At 43.1% G+C, this 19245-nt stretch overlaps 1 protein-coding gene across 9 annotated transcripts in view; it reads right to left on the reverse strand.

Annotated features, from left to right (window-relative positions):
• Positions 1-242: 242 nt before the first annotated feature.
• ZBTB46 (zinc finger and BTB domain containing 46) overlaps positions 243-19245 on the reverse strand; it is a 52956-nt gene continuing 33953 nt past the window's right edge. For 6 of the 9 annotated variants that reach the window (XM_071446932.1, XM_071446931.1, XM_071446930.1 and 3 more), the window contains 5 exons: positions 15038-15210; positions 13848-13899; positions 13466-13756; positions 8570-8745; positions 243-5130 (listed from right to left, as the gene is read on the reverse strand). In XM_071446932.1, coding sequence (XP_071303033.1) covers positions 4744-5130; positions 8570-8745; positions 13466-13756; positions 13848-13899; positions 15038-15210 — 1079 coding nt within the window. In that variant the 3' untranslated portion in view covers positions 243-4743. The remainder of the gene's footprint in view (positions 5131-8569; positions 8746-13465; positions 13757-13847; positions 13900-15037; positions 15211-19245) is intronic. The other 3 variants (XM_071446935.1, XM_071446934.1, XM_071446933.1) reach the window with 2 other exon arrangements.

Consider the following 19245-nt stretch of genomic DNA (forward strand, 5'->3'; position numbering starts at 1 on the left):
GATAATGCCCCAAAAAATCAGGAAATTGCCACCATCAGGCAGCAGGGAGGAAGGGAATGAGCCACAGGTGCCTGTTTGGGATGGGGAAGGGGAAGGTGGAGGGAGCAGCCCCCGAGCCTGGGGGTGAGCAGGGATCCCTGCTGGTCCCCATGTTGCCCCATCCTTCCACACAGGGCAAGGAAGAAAATAATAATAATTACATATTAAAAAAAAAAAAAAAAGAAAAGAAAAAGCAGACAAAATTGTAGCAGCAATTTCCCAATTTATTGAACTGATTGATTTTTGCAGGTATGTCTAAGCTAAATCCCATCACAAAGGTTCTATCCGAGGGGCAGCCCCCGGCAGGTGAGGAACTGGGCAGCAACTAGAAAATAAAATCAGATTTACCTGAAACTACATTGACAGAAAATCAGTACAACACAGCATGTTCTCCCACTGACTTCTGGTTACGAAATCTCCTCAACCTCCCCAAAATATTAAACACATCTTCAATACAAACACAGGTTTATAATAATTAATATAAAGTCAGTATAATATAGAATATTCCCAGCAAAAAAAAAATCAACAATCTTCAAACACCATCCTTTTTGTGTTTGTTCAGCTTTATTTTTGTAGACAGGTTTAAAGCACGTTGAAAAATAAATATATATGAAAGCATACACACAGCACTCTGACTAGGGGGACTAAAAAAAAAAAAGGTTGAAATTCAAAACACGACTCAGGATCTACAAAATCAAAGGAACCATTAATTATGGCTTTTGTAGGAGTCACATGTGTCACAGAATGAGCAAAAATTAGATTATCTTTCAGAATATTGCAAAAAATTCCAGTTTTTGCATTGTTTTCATGGAGTTTCTTTCCTCAAGGGTGATGTGCAAAAGGGGGAGCTTTGAGGGGAGGTGCTCAGGGTCAGCCCCCAAACGCAGCCACCCACCCCAAAGCCACAACTTTGCCTGGGGGAAATGGAGTGTTTAAAGGCAGGAGTGGGGAGAGGAAAAACAAAATGGGAAGTAATGCTGGAGTGGGTTTCCTTCTGGACAAAAATTACTCATTTTGTTGTCCAAAAACCTGGTTTTTGATTAAAGAAGGAAAAAAAAAAAAAAAAAAAAAAAAGAAAGAAAAAGGAAAGGACAATCACTTTGCAAACCTTCATTAGGGAATCCCCCTCTGCTTCCCCACAAAGCCGCTCTGCAGCTGTGAGGCTTTGGGGTGACCTTAAAAACCATAAAACTGGGGAATTCACGGTTTCAAGAATATTTCTGGAAATCCCAAATCAACACAAGGACCTTGTTTATCTCCATCCTTTAAGATGTTCTCCAAGTCCATGGATCCCTGGGATGTTCTCCAGAGGGCTCAGACAGGACGATGCCCTCTGCCCCATTCCGCTCTCTACTCCTGGCACTCAGATTTAAAATAAAAAATGAGGGTAATCAAGGAATTCAAGGAGGAACATTTACATGTACAAATGCTTTAAAAAAATGAATTGCAAGTTCTCAAGACGGAGTATATCCATGTTTTACCTCTACGGGAGTTATTGTTGTGGAACTAAGTCTGTATATATATACACACACATATATATATATATTTAGAAAAAATTAAAAAAAGGGAACCTCAGTGAAGTATAGAAAGCCCTGAAGGGAAATACAAAGACAAGATGCAGAACAGGCAGAATTAGTGGGGTTTTGTTTAAATCTCCAAGAGCAGAAGTTTGCATAGGCAGTATATCCGAGCGACCCCGGAGAGAAGCTGGAGGGATGTGATCACCTGGAGTGACTGATGAAGTTTATAAAGTTTCAGCATAAAAAACACGCCCAAATTCCTGTTTTTCAAACCCAAGTCGGAGCATGGAAGGTTAAAGATGAATCCCTGTGTTTCCAACTCTGCACAGCTCCATCAGAACAAAGCACTTCAGTAGATATCAGGTGTTAGAAGGGTTTTATTTGGTACACGGTGTGTGTTAGTGGGACAGAAGCACATGGGAGGTTATGACATGGGAAAAGTTAGTTTTTATGTGGATTTTCTATTTTTCTCTCCCTTTTTTTTTTTTGCTTTATTTTTTGCATCCTCAGTTCAAAGAGCCTCTAAGTGACACAATCTGGAAACACTCCTGAGCGCTACCTGGCTCTCTGCCCACCTTTAATAAAAATAAGGAAAGAAAAGAATAAAATATTTCCAAGGGGATTGTGAAGAAAGCTCAGCACTCTGTAATTCTGATGGCAAAATTGAGTCACCCAAGGGCAGGGAGGAAGAGGAGGGCTTGGCCCACACCTGCTCCTCCCCAGAAGGTGGATGCACACACCAGCATTGGAGGGGATGGGCCATTGGAATGTGACACAAACCCAGGGGTTTGAACTGTTTAGGCTTTAAAATTCTCTTTAAAATAGATTTTTACATATAAAAAGCAAAGCTAAAGATAAATCTTTTAAGTACTGTATGTATTTGTCTACATGCAACAGGTGAGGCTGCACATTCAGGATTTCAGGCACCCCCTAACCCCTCCCTATTTACAGGGTAAATGACAATAAATACAGAGCCCATACTTTGGGGGGGGCCAAAATCAGGATAAGGGAACAGCCTCCTCACTCTCTGGGATTCCCCAAAGCCATTGGAAAAGGGTATATAAAGGTCCAATTGTGACATACTGGGTGGGTTTTTACAGCTTTTTAAATAGGGGAAGAGAAAGAAAGAAGTTAAAATGCAAAATGAGATTTTTACAAGTTAAGAAAATGTTCTTCCATGACCTGCTCTGCTCTTCCCATATTTAAAGAAGAGGGTTATCCGTGCTCACTGCCTAAAGCAACAAGTGCCACTAACTCATCCAGTCAAAGGGGCAGCAGCAGCAGCAGGGTTGGTGTGGCCCCACTGAGCCACAGGGAGGATTTTAGGAAAGATCCGTGTTCCCACAGCACTGAACATCCCCAAATCCATGGGGCAGGAGCCTGGAGGCTCCCAATGGAAGCAAGGCTGAACTGGATGTAGAGAGAAGGTGGTGAATGTCTGCAAGGAGCTGAGGAGCAGAGAAAGAGTGAATGCCATAAACCCAGGATGCAGCTGGAAGGAGGGAAGGGAGGGAGATCCCAGCTCCTGCAGGTGCCAGGATCGAGGCTCCCACCACGCTCCATGAAATCCTGGCACCAAGTGGCTTAAATCCTTTCAGGTTATTTGCTTTATGGGGGTTTATTGTACAATTTGCTTTTAATTCCTTTGCTGGGTGGAACCACGCTTTTCCTCACGGACCACCAGGCCTGCAGGAAGGAAAATAGCACCTTGAGTCATTTGGCTTCTGGCAATGGGGTGTCTTTCGTGGCAGGTTTCAAGGTACCACAGTCACAGACATCATAAAAAATTGCTTGATGGCAAGGATGGAGTGAGGTCTTCAGCTTTTTTTAAAAATTTATTTTAAAAAGCACCAGAAGCAAAGAGGTGAAGGTAGAACAAGCTGTTTCTCAGGAACAAGACAATTCCAACACATGCTGTTGCTGTTGTTATTTAGGTGTCGCTGAAAGAAGGCAACAGTGGCCGATATGAACAGGGAGAATCCAACTGTCTGGAACAGCCCAACAGAGTCTGAGGAGATGCTGGGAGAGAAACCTGGTTCTTATTTAAAGAAAAAATGGTTTATTGGGAAATTTACGTGGAACCAGTGCAACTAAAGCTGTTGTTTTTTGTCATGAATTAAGTAGGTGTTAGACCTACCCATGACCAACAAGAATGTTGAGATTGGCAAGGAAGAACAAAGTAGCCAGGTGAAATCCTGGCCCCACAAAAGTCCATGGGATGGGAGCAGCAGGATTTCACCCTGCTGGGATCTCCTCACCTCGGCTTCTCGCCTTCCCCAGCTCATCCTGCGCTTGGCTGAATGCCTTCATTTTGCTACAGTTTGCATATATTTGTGAAAAAGGCAGCTGAGCAAAGGGAGAAAAGTGAAGATCTTTGTGGAGAAGAATGACAGGTACAGAATTGTGTCCTCTAGAGCAAAAGGTGCTTCCAGAAGCACAAATGTGTTTCAGTGCTTGTGGATGATAAAGGCTGGAAGACAGGATGTGGGTAAGATGCCAGTAGGTCCAAGAAAAGTCACAATCTGTTTTTGATGGTGATTCTTTTGGAAGCTAAGAATCCAAGAGAAGTATTCGTAAGGCTGTAGTCTGACTTGCCTTTTGATCTATTTGGCTCCATAAAATATAATTAAAACTCTTTAAATAACTTTGCAAAAGGCCTGTATCATCAGGGGAAGCCCTCCAACACATCCATCCATCTGCTTTCACAACCTTAGCTTGAAATTCCACTGCTGCTAGGATTTTAGCACAGACAAGGTGTAAAAAAAACCCAACCAACCAACAAACCTGCTTTGGACACAAAGACCTCCCCGGTGCTCGGTTTGGAGTGGGAAGGGGAGGAGGATTCATGCTTCACCAGCCTCCCCACACCTGCAGAGACCACCTCCCTCCTGGGCAGCCTGGCTGGCTTGGCTGAAGGGGTGGCCATGGGCAGGGGGTCACAGGGGGAAAAGGGAAAGGGAAAAGGGGGAAGGCGAAGTCAGTCGTGCCGCTGGAAGCGACCCTGCTAAGACAGTGTCTGAGTGGAACAGAGAAGGACTTGTTTAGAAAACACAAGAGTTATTTTGCACACATGGACGACAACAAGGCTACTTAGTTTTTCCAACATACTCCTTCCTCCCCACCCTCCCTCCCCCTACAAACAACAGAGCGAAACAAAAAAAAAAAAACCAACAAAAAACAATCCCTAAGAAATCCAGGTAAAATCCTTGTCGTTCTCCCCAGAGTTGTCCTGCTCCTGCGGGGAGTCGACATCTTTGTCATCATCCAAAATCACATCATCCTGTGACATCCCCACGTCATCCTTCCACTTGATGTCGTCGTCGTCTCCCATCTCCTCGTCTCCTTCCACTTTGATGTCATCTGGATCCTCCATGTACGGCCCCTCCCCGGGGTAGCACTCCTCGGGGGAGCCCTCTGCCCCGTTGTGGTCCAGGTGCCCGGCGATGCCGCGGCCGGAGCAGTCGGCGCAGACGCCGTGGCGGCGCGAGCCGTGCTTGATCCCCACGCTGGCTGCTGACATGAACACCCGGTTGCAAACCTTGCAGACGTATTTTTTATCTTTGCTGTGGACCTGGAGAAGAAGAAAGAGCACAGAGGTGAGTGCCAATGGAGGTGGAGTGAGGGCTGCTCCCGTGTCCTTGCAAAGGCAAATCCACAATTGCTACCTGAGGTCACAACTGGCTTTCACCATGAGCTCAAACCCACCAGGATTAATTCAACCCTGCAGTGATGACACACAATGGAAAACCCTTTGGGACTGCCTGCTCATCATCACACTCATAAGTCTGAGACAAACTTTTATCTTAATTTTTTTTTTCTTCCATTTTCCTTCTGTTTTTCTGGGGTGACATAGTTGTGTCACACCCACCATCTATGCTCTGGCTGCAGGTTCCCCTGCCCTGAGCCAGTCCCCATGACATTCTTCTACTGCATCAAGAAAAGGCATTAAATTTTATTACTTTTTTTTAAAGCAGTTGGACAGGGCTGCTCAGAGTCATCCAGCAGGATCTATAGGTATCACTCACTTTCAACTCGTACAAGAGGAAAATGTTAAAAACAAATAAAGAAACAATCCACAAGCACCAGTTCTGTTCAGAGAAGAACAACCCTGATCAAACCAGTGTTAATGTCATGGTGATTTAGCGGTCTCCCTCCTGATCCCACTGCTGTCCAGAACCAAAGAACAGAAGCACTTGGAATTTCTCCTGTATCTCCCATAAAATGCATCTGAATGCTCTTCTCACCTTATTTCTGACTACTTTGGTTTGACAAAAATGTTTTTCTTTCATAACTCATGCTGCAAGAATCCTATGGGATATGAAGCTATCACAGAATACATGGCCAGTAAAGGAAGCAAGGAAAATGCTCTGCAGGATAAAAGAATTCACTTCTAGAGTCAAACTGCACTATTCAATGAGAAAAACTGCATACTTTGAGAAGGACAAAACGCCTATTTAAAGGTGAAATCTGTCCCTAGTCACTTTTGCCCTGCGTGGAAAGCAAGGAGCTTGTCAAACAATCCACCTGCTCCTCTACCAAATAAACCAGGGCAGTGAGAATTCCCAAACTTCACCACAAGGAGCCTCATCAGGCACTTTCAATTACACATATATATCTACATGTAAAATACATATTGACTTTATTTATATGTAGAAAAATTTAGATGGAAGGGACCCATGACAATCTTCATGTCCAACTGCCTGACTGCTTTAGGGCTGCCCAGAATGTATTATAAATATGGATTTTTCTTTTCTATATTTTTTTCTTTATTCTTTTATAGATTAACACCACACGGGGACAGCACAGGCACTCAATGCACTGATCCTCAGGAGAGACTTCAGGAAGTGGTGTAGAAGCACACAAGGATCCAGTGCCAGTGGTTTGGGGTTGTTCTGAGCAGCCCAGCAGCCACCAGAGCCTTGGGTACATATCACCAGTTCCTAATCCTTTTTAACTCATTTCTTCCTTTCATGCTCACAAAAGCCTGTGGGAAAGCTTTTGCTGATTAAAGTCCTTCCTTTTATTTTAAAGCAGCTGCCTGGATGCCTGCTCCCTGCTCCTGCCTCAGCAGGGGATCACCAGCTCTCACCACCTGACTCTCCACAACCCTGTGCTCTGGAATACTCAGCTGAGCTAAAGCTCTTTGGGAAGAGGACAAATTGACCCAGTGCAGCCCCTCAGCCCTCACTACTGCAGGACACTGGCTCAGGCTCTGTGTTCACCAGTCCCAGCCGTGTTCAAAGCCTGTGAGTGTCTCTGATATGCTCTGGCTGCAGGTTCCCCTGCCCCGAGCCAGTCCCCATGACATTCTTCTACTGCATCAAGCAAAGGCATTAAATTTTATTACTTTTTTTTTAAAGCAGTTGGACAGGGCTGCTCAGAGTCATCCAGCAGGATCTATAGGTATCACTCACTTTCAACTCATACAAGAATGATTTTCAGGCATCAAAAGCTGAATAGGAGAACAGAAGGTGGTCAGGGGTGCAGAATAAGGACTAAAAGAGCCATATAAAAAAGAAATTATAAAACAGGTACTAAACCAATTTGTAATTATCACAGAATGGTTTGGGTTGGAAGGGACCTTAAAGCTGATCTAGTTCTGACCTCCTGCCATGGGCAGGGACATCTTCCACTAGAACAGGCTGCATTTCTCCTAAAAAACTCTAAAAAACTAAAATCACCTCTCTGCCTCTTTTCCAATGCTGACAGTTCAGTCAGCAGATTCAAAGTGAGCCATATTCCTGGATGCAACTGAACAGAAATTAATCTCATTCCCTTTACAGCCAAATTAGTATTAAACACAGAAACAGGATTTGGCCCTCAGTATCAGACAGTGCCATTAGAAAGATGATAGTGCAACTGATTAAATGCCAATATTTCAAGGAAGAGAAGGGGAAATATGCTGACAACATCCTAAACTTATGAAAAAAAATTTAAAAAGGGAAAGTTCTCAGAAATAAAATGCTGGAGGCAACCAGCTGGCATGACAAGGTGTTCCCTGCTGCAAAACCAGACCAGATCTCAAATCCTGCTGTGTGCTTGCAGCAGGACTGAGCTCATGCTGGGATCTGCTCCCAAACTCCAGCACCCCAAGGGAAGAAGGAAGGGACATGTCAGGGAGCAGGCAGTGCCCAAGCAGAGGGCAGGGCACTCATCCAAACAGACATGGGAGCAGCAAAGGAGGGAAGGAGATGATGGGGCACTGTGGAAAATTGTCACACAGGGCTCCAGGATCCCAGTGTGGGCCCTGGGGCATCATCTGAGGTGAGCCAGATCTGCTGCTGGAATTAGTGCCTAGAAAGTACCTGCTCTGCCACAACACCACCTCTACATCAAGCTTTGAGAACCTCTTTAGGATGGCAAATCATTTCTACCCTGAAAAGAAAAATAATCAAAGTTCAGCTTAAAATTCTGTTTCTGAAGAAGCTGTGAAGAGCCAGACACCAGCACCAGCATCGCAGTCAGAGCTGAGGAGCCTCTTTAACAAGGTGTAACAGCATTTTTGATAACTAAGCATGGCCAGAACAGAGTAGCTTTGCCTCAAGTTCTTGCTGAGCAATGTGTTTTAAAGCTTTCTGCACCAAGTCATAGAATTACAGAATTGCTAAATTGGGAAAGGCCTTTAAGATCAAGTCCAATTGTTCCCCCAGCACTGCCAAGTCCACCACTAAATCATGTGCCCAGAAGCCACATTTACATGTTTGTTAAACTCTTCCAGGGATGGTGACTCCCCTGCTGTCCTGGGCAGCCTGTGCCAGGGCTGAACAACCCTTTCAGTGAAGAATTTTTGCTAATATCCACCCAAAACCTTGGAAAGCTTCTAGCTGAGCTTGGAGAACGAGAGGAGGATGAACAGGCAGCCAGCCATGAGGCCTTGGAAAGGCAGGGGAAAAAGATACAGGAGAAGCCTTCAGATGAGCCCTGAGTGGCAAACAAAATCCAGATTAGAAGAGGTGAGTTCCTGCTCTCTTTGCCCTAAGAGAAGGGCTGATGGCCAGCACCGCCCTTACCAAGGTGTGGCGCTTCATGTGCTCGCGGCGGGTGAACTTCTTCCCACAGATCTCGCAGGGATAGGGCCTCTCCCCCGTGTGGGACCTCATGTGTCTCTTCAGGATGCACTGGTGCATGGCAGAAAAGCTGCAGTATGGGCACTTGAACTTCTTCCTGATGACTGTGAACTCGTTGACTGCAAGAGAGAAAGCAGAACGCACAGATTAATCTCAGAATGTCTCAAAACAATCTTCGCGTTGACTATTTCACTATTAAATGATTTCACTGTGAAATCACACTCTTACCCCTTAACCATCTACATATTTTTAATCCTTATACTGTATTAGAACCCATATGTTATTAAATGCACAGGCCAAGGAAAATACTACTAAGAAATTGAGTCCCTCCATCACAGCAGCTTTTGCACAAGTTGACACACAAACATTTAGCAACAGCCTGTTACAGACATTGCTTGCTGAAGGGAAAATGAAGAGGGCTGTCAACCTGCTAGAGTTCTGATTTATTATAAAGGATTATCCTAAATATCAAGATCTAAAACCCTAACAGTATTACTTCTGGATGAAGCAGGGAGCCAGGAACAGAAGTCCACAAAGGTGGCACCCAAACAGTGCCAGTGTTATTTATGGGGTGATGCCAGAACATCATCACACACCCCAGGAGCACTTTGGTGAAGCAGCAGAGGCAGAGGATGGCCCAGAGGAAACAGAACAGTTCCAACCACCATTCTCTACATTATCCAGTGACAGTGCCACACACAAAATACAGCAGGTGAAAAAACCTGAGTATTGCTGTTCCCTGAGGGCACCACCCACCCACTACAAGTTTGGAAGTGACTGACCATGAGGAGATGATTTCTCCTGTTTCTCCTCCATTCTATTGCTTCCTGTTGGTGTGCTAATTTTCACCCACTTTTCTCCTAATTATTGTAATTTCTCAAAGCAATATTTACATTTACATAACAAGGAGGGGGGAAAAAAGAAAGCAAGTTCTAGTTAATCACTATAACTTATGCATTTGTAAATGGCTCCTGGTAAAGGAAACAGTCTATGGAGGAGACTTTCCTACAATTTTTTTAACAACTAGAATATGAAAATTCTTTGTCTTTTATTACAGGAAATTAATTTTTTTAAATTTTCTCCTAGGGTTTGACACTCCCTCATCTATACACTCAGAGGCAAGGAGCCCACGTTTTCCTGCAGCAGGCAGCAATTTTATCATACAAAGCTATTTATTATAAATTCATTTCCAGTCTGATTTTGTAACCACTTGATTTTGGTGACAGGCCACACCCACATTTGTAACAACCTTGTCACTATGGAGAGTAGAAAGGTGAGCAAGCTGTAAACTGAGCACAGGGAGTCAAGAGGGGACACAAACCCTCCTTCCTCCAGTCCTGCTCCACACCACACACATGCAGAGACACAGAGCCACTGGGAAACACTGACTGGACACCCTGACAGCAACCAGATCCTGGGAGCATGAAGAAAAAGGAGAGAAACCCAGAAATCCCCTATTCCTACATCACTGGGTTGTAGCTGATCCTGCTGTTCCCTCAGTGCCTGCTCCTGTTTCCTGCTCACCTCTCCCTTCCCTTCAGGGCTGAGCTGCTGCAAAGCTGAAAAGGCAACACCCAAGGCTGGGAGCATGAGCTGCACCCCCAGCAGGCTCCTCCCCAGCCACCTGCTTCCAACACATCCATGGATTCCCAACAGTCTATTCCTGATTCTGCCCAAGATCCCTCATGCCTGCATTCAGCTTAAATCACACAAAAACAATATTTTCAGCTTCTGTATTTAAAAATACTCACAGAGCACTCTTTGCAGCTATAGTTTTATTGAAAACTATTTTTGCACCAAATAGCCACATATTTAGTTCTGGTATCTACAGAAGGAAACACCTCAAAAACAGCAGCATGGTCAGAAAAATAATTGCATATTGCAGCATTAACATTTTCACAGTCCTGTAAAATATATGCCCCCACAGTAAATCTATTTAATGCATAAATACCAGCTTTGGTATGAGAATCATCCTTTGTCTAAACAACAATATTTTATAGCAGCATTAAGTGTAGCAGCATTAAGGTCCTAAGAAATCATCTTTAACATGATCATCCAGGTGATAAACAGCAGCACCATGGGTAAAGAGCTCCTGGACACAGCACCAAGAAATGGAGAAGGAAATAGAAACAGTGACACGGTAAAAATCTGTGTCCTTAATGCCACTAAAATATTTATGGAAATGTGTGATTTTAAAACCAACACAATAATGCTTGGGAAAAAATCTTTGGTATTGTCATCTCAAGTAACCTATTTCACTGAGGCTGCTAAAGGACACAGGTTCCTACATCCCTGAGAGTGAAGGAAATGCACTATGATGCCTGATGGAGCTGCTCTGGAGTAACTCTGTAAACTGTCACCTAGTTAATAATCACTGACATACTCCATTCTTTGGGTTATTAGAAAGAACTCACAAACTTCAGGAGAATTCTTGTCCGCTAAATCCCTTTTATATTTAAGGTTATAAATAGGAAGGTTCAATTTAACTGTCAGACTCACACCTCCCATCAGCTTCCCATGCTATTTCCTAACAGTAAAATCCTGCTTCTAGCACCTGTCCTACAAAAACCCAATAAAGCTCTGCCCTGTTATACCCTTCAGTTCTAACAATTTAAAAAACCTAGTCCTGATCCTGAAGGGAAGCACTGGAAATTCCCAGTGCTGAAGTCAGGAAGCACTCTGATGCACAGGCCAAGGAAAATACTACTAAAACCTCTATCAGAGACAGCAGAAAAAGAATTCTCTGTTTAATTAAATTCTAAAATACAAGAAAAATCAGCAAACATGAAACCTCATTAACTATTATTATGTAATGAAACTTTTTAAAGTTTGCTGAAATTGCTTTTGCTGGCATCTTACTTTCCCAAGCCAGACAAATCCTTCCCTGCTGCTCCCAAATTTCCAGATAAGATTCATCGGGTTACAACTTTGTTTTCTGGCTCAGCTTCCTCCTTTCTCACTAGCTGATTATTTAAGAGCAAAATAAATCATGAGGCAATTACTCTGACATCTGTCACAAGGGAAGCTGACAGTAAAAGCTACACACACTCCCAGACAGCCGAGATCTCCCATGCCAAAGATGTCAACAGGAACGAGAGCGGAAAAAATGAACCTGACTTTGCAAAAAGCATAACATCTAAACCCAAATGATTAAAGAGTACTACAGTGATTACATGGGAACTGATCCTCGGTTCTGACTGCAGAATGATCAAATAAAGGGTAAGAGCTAAGCCAAGCAGGGAAACTCCAGCTTCCCAGCCCTGGCATGGCACGGAGCTGTGTCCCTGAAGCTGCAGCTCCCAGCAGGGTCAGGTGGAGCAGAGCTCCTGTTCCTCCTCCACAAGCCCAAGGGCAGCAGGTCCTGGTGGGCTCTCATTCACCTTTCCACAGGAAAGGGCTGGGGAAGAAGCTCCTCACTAAGTCCACATTGTGCACAACTAAGTATTGCTCATTTTTGTCCCCCTGAGATGCAAAAGTATAATGAGAAAGAACTTCCCTGAAGAACTCCAAAGAACATTTGTGGAAGTTGGTTTTTTTTTTTTCTCCTCAGCTGTCTCACACTGAGGAAAGAAACCCCACATGCTGACAAGCTGTGCTGCACACAGAGCAGCTGGGAAGCACTGCTCTTAATTATGCTACTTTCATTTCACAGTTACCATAATCTGGTTTTGTATGTAAATATATAGCAATAGACACACAAGTATTTAATTTTTTAAAAAAATAAGTGAATTTCATAGAACGAAACAGGAATTACAGATTTCTACCCACCAGGAGCAGCCATTACTGATTCTGTATGCACACCCCAAGTTACAATTAAATTTATGTAAAGCCTCCTTCCTCTGTTTCAACACCTCCACACTCAGCCTGGCTAACTTAATTACAGTGTATAAACCAAAAGAGTCACAAAAATGTACAGAATCCCTGCAAACCACAGCCAAACTCCAGCACGTTATTTAAAAAAAGCCCTGAAAGTACTGAAATACAGTATCAATAAAAGATGCAAGCCTTGCAACAACTTTCAAGCCCAAGTAACATACCCTACTGGACATATGAACAAGCAGTGTATTTTACTCCGTTGAAAGATACAGAAAACCACTTTACAAACAGCAACCCTGTGCTTCCACAGCTCCTAGGTTCACAGTGAAAATCCCTGGAATGCCCAAATGGTCTAATGGACAGAGCACTAGAGCAGAACTCAGAATTGAATTCTATTATTAATTCTATTGCTAGCACTTTCAACAACCTGAGGGATGTTATTTTCCAGAGGAATTGAAGGAAAGCATCCCCATTTCTTTTATAAAGCACTTTGAGATCAACTGATAAAGCAGTTCAAGGCAGTGTCAGAACACAGAATGAGCACTCCAATAAAACAGTCGAAGTGCCCGTTTTATGGACCCAAAAAAAGTTATCTTTGCACAAAAATTGCCACAAGGCTGCAGTGACACAGCATCTGGAACCAGCACAGCACCAACTGATCACCTTTGGGGAATCACTCTATGAAATTACACCTGTGAACATTTATTTGCAGCACAAGAACCATGGCACGATTTGCTTTTCCTAGTTTGAGGAAGCATCTTGTATACAACAACAACAGCAGCTATGCATGCTCAGGATCCTGGCTTGGCCCTACACTGTCCATAAGCTCCAGCCCAGCCAGGTGGGCAGAGCCCAGGGAACACATTTTCAGGTGGCTACTGAGGCTCTTCTGGGTTCCGAAGCCCTTCCCACAGCAGAGACAGACCGAGGCGCGCTCGCTCGAGTGCACGGACAGAAGGTGCCGCTTTAAGTCTGTCTTGTCCCGAAACAGCTTGGCACAGTGAGGACACTGCATCTTCTTACAGTGGCAGTGGATGGTCTTCTCGTGCCGCTCCATGTTGGATTTCAGGGTGAAGCTGGCGGGGCACTTGGAGCACTGGAAGCGGCCGAGCTGGCCGCTGGTGAGGCCGGGCTGGGAGCAGTCGAGCGGGAGCAGCATGGAGAGGGTGTGCTTGTGGATGTGCTCCTGCAGCTCCTCAGCACGCTGGAACACCCTCCTGCAGAAGCCACAGGTCAGCCTCGTGGCCAGGGCTGAGTCCAGGAAGGTCCCATCAGAGGTGATGTCTGTGTCTTCAGATCTTGGGAAACTGGAATCTGAAACAGGACCACGGGTACACACGCACGGATCAGCCTCTTCTGGTATAAAATAATGACAGTTTAAAGGTGTATTTTTCTCTCTGCTTACCTGAGTCAGAGTTATCAAACTGCCAAAGTGCCAGCAATCTATCAAAGGCTGCCTGGAAAGGAAAAGCACAGGGAAGTTAGGGCAGGCATTGACAAGAAGCTTTCCCATAGGCAGAGCTCTGACTCCCATCATTGCCTTCGTCCCTTCTCCAAGGGAGCCTCAGTCGTTTGGCCTGACACCTCAAAGCTTTCACTGCCAGAGCAGTGAACTGGGCCTTTATCTTGCCTCAGAACACCTTATCATTTGGTGTTTTGAAGACAGTAATCAACATCCCTGTTTAAGACTTGGATAACTACTCAATTTCCAGTCTCACTAAACATCCGTAGCTCCCGCTCAGGCCAGTGGGAAATGCTGGACAGGATATTTTTAGCTGATACAACAGAACTGGAAAATTCTCCCTTAGCCCTCCACAGGTACTTTTCCTTTCCACACAGAAGAGTCAGTAGAACACAAACACCTTCTGCATAGCTCCTCTTCTGCAATGCCCTCTGGCACTGCTGATCCAAATTCTAAATAGAAGCTGATTTTATCTTTTTTTTCTTATAAATCCTTTGCGATATGCCAGCGTGTGGCAGATGGCAGCCCTGTATGAGGCAGAGGCGTGCTGCAGCCCCGGCAGGTCTATGCAGACCAGCTCACTTTGCTCTACAGGGATGGCAAAGCAAAATCTGTTTTCCACCCATTTGTTTAATCGAGTATCATTCAAAAATATTAAGAACAAGAAATGCTGCAGAAAACTATGGATTTTAGGTCAAACTTCTGTAATAGAGAGCCAGCCCACTTCTGTCTGAATTTAGACAGTTACAAGAAACCCAAATGCCCAACACCAGAAGTGAGCAATGGGTAGCTGAAGTCTCATGCCATTATTACATGCTAGTGTGCAATGTTGTGCAAATTAAGGGATTCACAATAAAAAGAGCATTCATGTTTAAAAAACTCACAGATTTTTGAACAGAAGTTTTGTTGAGGTAAGATGGAAAGACTAAAATTGGGACAGCACCAGTCCTGACCCTCAACAGACTTCTAGATTTAAAACAACCTGTATTTTTTTTAAAAAAAAGCTCACAGATTAAAGTATAAGGTATCAGATCTTTCAAAATACTCCTAACTGGGAAGGATTTGATCAAACAGACACCTTTGCTTTTCAAATTCTTTGTATTTCCCCCTTTTCCTCCCCCCCTCAATCTTACCTGGGTTGAGGAAGGCACCTCTCCTTTTATCCCAGTTTCTGGTGACATTTCACCAGAAGAGCAGATCCTGGTGGGGCTCTGAGTGGCAAGGTGTGCTGAAGGCAGCGGGGGAGATGGTGCTTCCACTTTGCCATCACTTTCACCCCTTGAGGGATTCGAGCTGGTGCCAGGCCCTGGGGAACACAGGAAACGAATCTCACCCACGTGAACGAGCACCAGCTGGTGGCTTTAAAAACGGCCTCGCAAAGGCAGCGCCCCAGCACTCGCAGCTCATCTTCTGTCAGTGGGAGGGAATGCAGCAGGACAGGGATGCCAGGCTTTTGGTCTTTCTGGTTGATGGGTTGGTTGTTTTTTTTTAAACCAGCCTCCCCACCCAAATGTCTGTGTGTACTGGAGTGACGTCGCAGGGCTCGGTCACTACAGAGTCCGTCGGGAGAAAGGAGCACAGTGCAGCACAAATATCCACATTTCTCTTGGAGAAGCATCATTCTGAACACATACACTTCCACCTTTAAGGAAACATCAAGCTTCATTCCACTAACTTTCTTGAAAGTTTATGTCACAGGTTCAGATCTCAAGATCTGTCCGTGGTGGTTTATTTAATATCAGACTGTCAGTACTTAATCTCAAAGTGCTTTACAAAAGATGGAAAAAAGGATTCCTGTCACTCTCTATTTAGCAAGGATGGAGGTTCAAATATTTGTACAAAACTGTTCGATTATACCTGACAGTCATTACAGTCTAAAAATCTCCCATCATTCAAAAGGAAAACTTGCTGTGTCCAGCCCTCGCCTACACTGTAGCAACAGCCAAATGGAAAACAATATTCCAGAAACTGCCCTGAGGATCAATGGCAAAGCTAAATACAAATAAAGACCATGTCATCAATATCACTGTACATTATAAATTACTGTACAAACTTTAGCACGTGCCTTGACTGAATATTGGAATGACATACTGAGTAGTTTGTTCTTTTTGAAATGCAAGGTGGCAAAACCAGAAGCAAATATGGCATAAAATAAACAAATTCATATTTAAAGCACTCAATGCCCTAAAGGCTTTTTCATTTCCAGCAAAAAAGAGTCTGATGGAAACCTTCAGGGATATAAAACTCCCAGTTTTTAATGCAGCTACAAACAACAAGTCACAGTTTACACTGTGTCCGAATACAATGCGCTGTGATCTCGGTGACAACAAAGCACTCGAGTGAAACCACACCAAGTTTCAAAATGTGAACAATCCCAAACCTTACTTTTTTATCAGCTATCAAAGGAAATTCTGCTCTGGTGCCACAAGCTGGATGTTTGATTTGCTTTCCTCTGCTTTGATGGCAGATCGATATCTTTCCCAGCTGAGTTAACGCTGTTCAGCTGGGATAACAAAGCTCCAAGGTTTCCTTCAGGTGCTGCTCATCTGCTGCTGTCATCATTTTAATGTAGGACAACAAAATACCAGAAATTCAAGATAGGAAAAAATTCAGGGGAAAAAAGGAATTTATCAGTACTTCCTGTTAGAAACTATTACCAGGAATCCAGCTCTACAGGTCCATGGCAGAATTCCTGCCTACACAGACACAGATTCTTTTTCTTTACCCCTGAACATCCCAAACCAATTCAAACTGCCCCAAAGGCATCTCTGGGTTACAATTCTTTGAACTAATGGTATTTTAGCACACAGTAAAGATAAACCAGTGGGGCCTGGCTTGATGAATTCTTTATTAGCACCAGGTTCCAAAAAACCTCTGCATTTAAAGCAAAAACTAAGGCTAATGAACAAGCAATGAAATAAAGCACAGAGAAGCAATAAACTATCATCCAAGGTATATAAACACACAAAGATGTACAACACAACAAAGGTGAGTTTTCAAACAATAATCAGTATTTATTTGGTTTCAACAACTGCAAGTAACACAAGAAGAGAGAAACCCACATCAATGACCCACATTTTGTACACAAGAACATAGATTTATGTCAGTTCTGACTTGTACTCTGAGAAACCTTTTTCCCTCCTAAACTTGTACTAGAATGAATTTTAAGCAAAAGTATTTTAACTTCTAAATCAGGAATCAAACCCACTTTCCTTCAGTCAGCTCTGCACACAGAAAATGAAGTAAGGGTTTAGCAATATTTGTGTGAATACAGAATTCTTGTGACCGCTGGACAGTAAAATATTGTGGAAAAGAGGCAAAGTTATTGTATCTCATTTAAAATTGCATCCATTCTCCCCTAAATCTTCTTTTACCATGTATGAAAATTCCACACCAAACTGAATACCTTTAACTTCTTCCTGGGAAAGTTGACCACTGTGTAAAATGTATTTCTTAACATTCAGTGCAAGGATAAATTATTGGCTCCAATGAACCACTAACTAAAAATAACCTATTAGCTGGTTTGCCCAAAAGAAAAGGGCTCTGTGTACCACGTAATCACTTGGACTGGAAGCTTCATAGGAATTGCTTCTATAAACAGTTTCAGATGCCACAGGGTAAACAGGAAAAGCCAAACTTAGACATATAAAAAAGCCTTCAAATGTGCTATTCTGAAATGTGGAAGTCACCCTTTAAGGGAGTCGTCCCCCCACAACGATCTGCAAGTTTTCTTTTTTTTTAATGAGAAAATAAGGATGCAAACTAACCACCTCATTTTCTGATGAAAATTAAAATTCTCCTTCTCTTGATTATACTTGGCAAAACCATCTCAAAACATTCAACTGAAGCCTTTGAGACTTCTGGCTGTGTGATGTAACCATGTGGAACAATGCTACCAAAGTTCAGGCTCATAAATGAAATAAAACACGTTATTAAACCAAAGAGCTCTGCAGAGAGAAATCACACAACAACCACCTGCTTTTGGAGACAAACCAGGAAAACGTGGCAAGAGCAGGAAAACTCTCATGATATCTTATCTGAAAGGCATCCCCAGCAAGAACCCAGGCAGGTTCAGTGAGCAAGAGTTCCCCAGACAGCCTCGGTGTTACCCATGAGTAACTCACACATTTTTTTTCTGCAAAATCTGAGTGTTCCAGGTTTCTGAGCAGCATATGAACAACGTCAATCTTGATCACACATCATGAACATCAAACTCTCAGAGCCCTTCAGCTGCAGGTTATCTGGCAACTGTGCTACCCAAATGGCAAGGTATTTAAATTTTCCCTTCTGATTTTAAATGAGTTTGAACTGGCTAACTTCAGAAATTCACCACAGTGATACAACACCCCCCCACACACATTCTGGGCTTCATTTTCCACCAGCAGAATGACAAGTTCATACCTCATATGATCAGATAATAAATTAGTTAAAAAGAACACGTGGTAAAATGAAAACCTTGGGATATCCTCTAATTTTTAAAACAGGAAGAATTATGTGGAAGATCAAGTGAAAACTTTTAATGTGTGCAGTAACTTGGAGAATAATATCCCCTTCAGAAATGGCTCATCCAAATTTTAAACATGTTTAACACCCTCTTTGCATCTGTCCACCTCCATTAAGTCCTTTATCCTTCAGGAAAAAAAAAATCAAAACAAAACCTGAATACTGCTCCTTCAGGCAGTTATGTACTGCAGTGCTTTCTAAGAGAAGATAATCCAGTGATAGCAGCCAAGATTAAAAAACACTTCTTTACAGTCAGAGAGACTGATCACTTATAATCCCTGAAATTAGTGCATTTCTTTTCAAACCAAGACAGATGAAAACTGCTGGGTTTGGTTGTCTTGTTAAATTCAGGCTTTTTCACTGTGCTCCTACCTACTTACTCCTCCTTTTTTTTTTTTAAATATAACACAGGACTTAAAATGACTCAACATCCTCAAATTGTTTTTGAAGAAAAATGTCAAAAACACCTACAAAGCCAGCACCAACCTAGACTGTGCTTTTACATCTCCACAATCTTCCTACCACTTGCTTCACTGTCATTTTATACACTGAAAATTCTCATCAAACTTGATGTTCTGTTGTATTCAGTAATGACCACTTAAAAGGGAATCTTATATCACAAGATCTTTTTCAAGGGACTAAAATAAATTGATACCTGTGAATCTGAATAAGATGAAAGAAAAATATGTCTCTTAACTCCTGGCTTCTATAAAAATCCTCTTACCAGGCCACAGCCACATCCCTGACTGCTGTGAGAGCTACAGACCAAGCAGGCAGCCTTCCTTTTGACTTGGGCATTTCACTTTGCTTCCATAAAGATGAAATAATTGAAGCTCAG

This window comes from Agelaius tricolor, unplaced genomic scaffold (assembly GCF_023055355.1).
Source record: "Agelaius tricolor isolate 1412-34295 unplaced genomic scaffold, bAgeTri1.0.p SCAF_23, whole genome shotgun sequence".
In the NCBI taxonomy this organism is placed as follows: Eukaryota; Metazoa; Chordata; class Aves; order Passeriformes; family Icteridae; genus Agelaius; species Agelaius tricolor.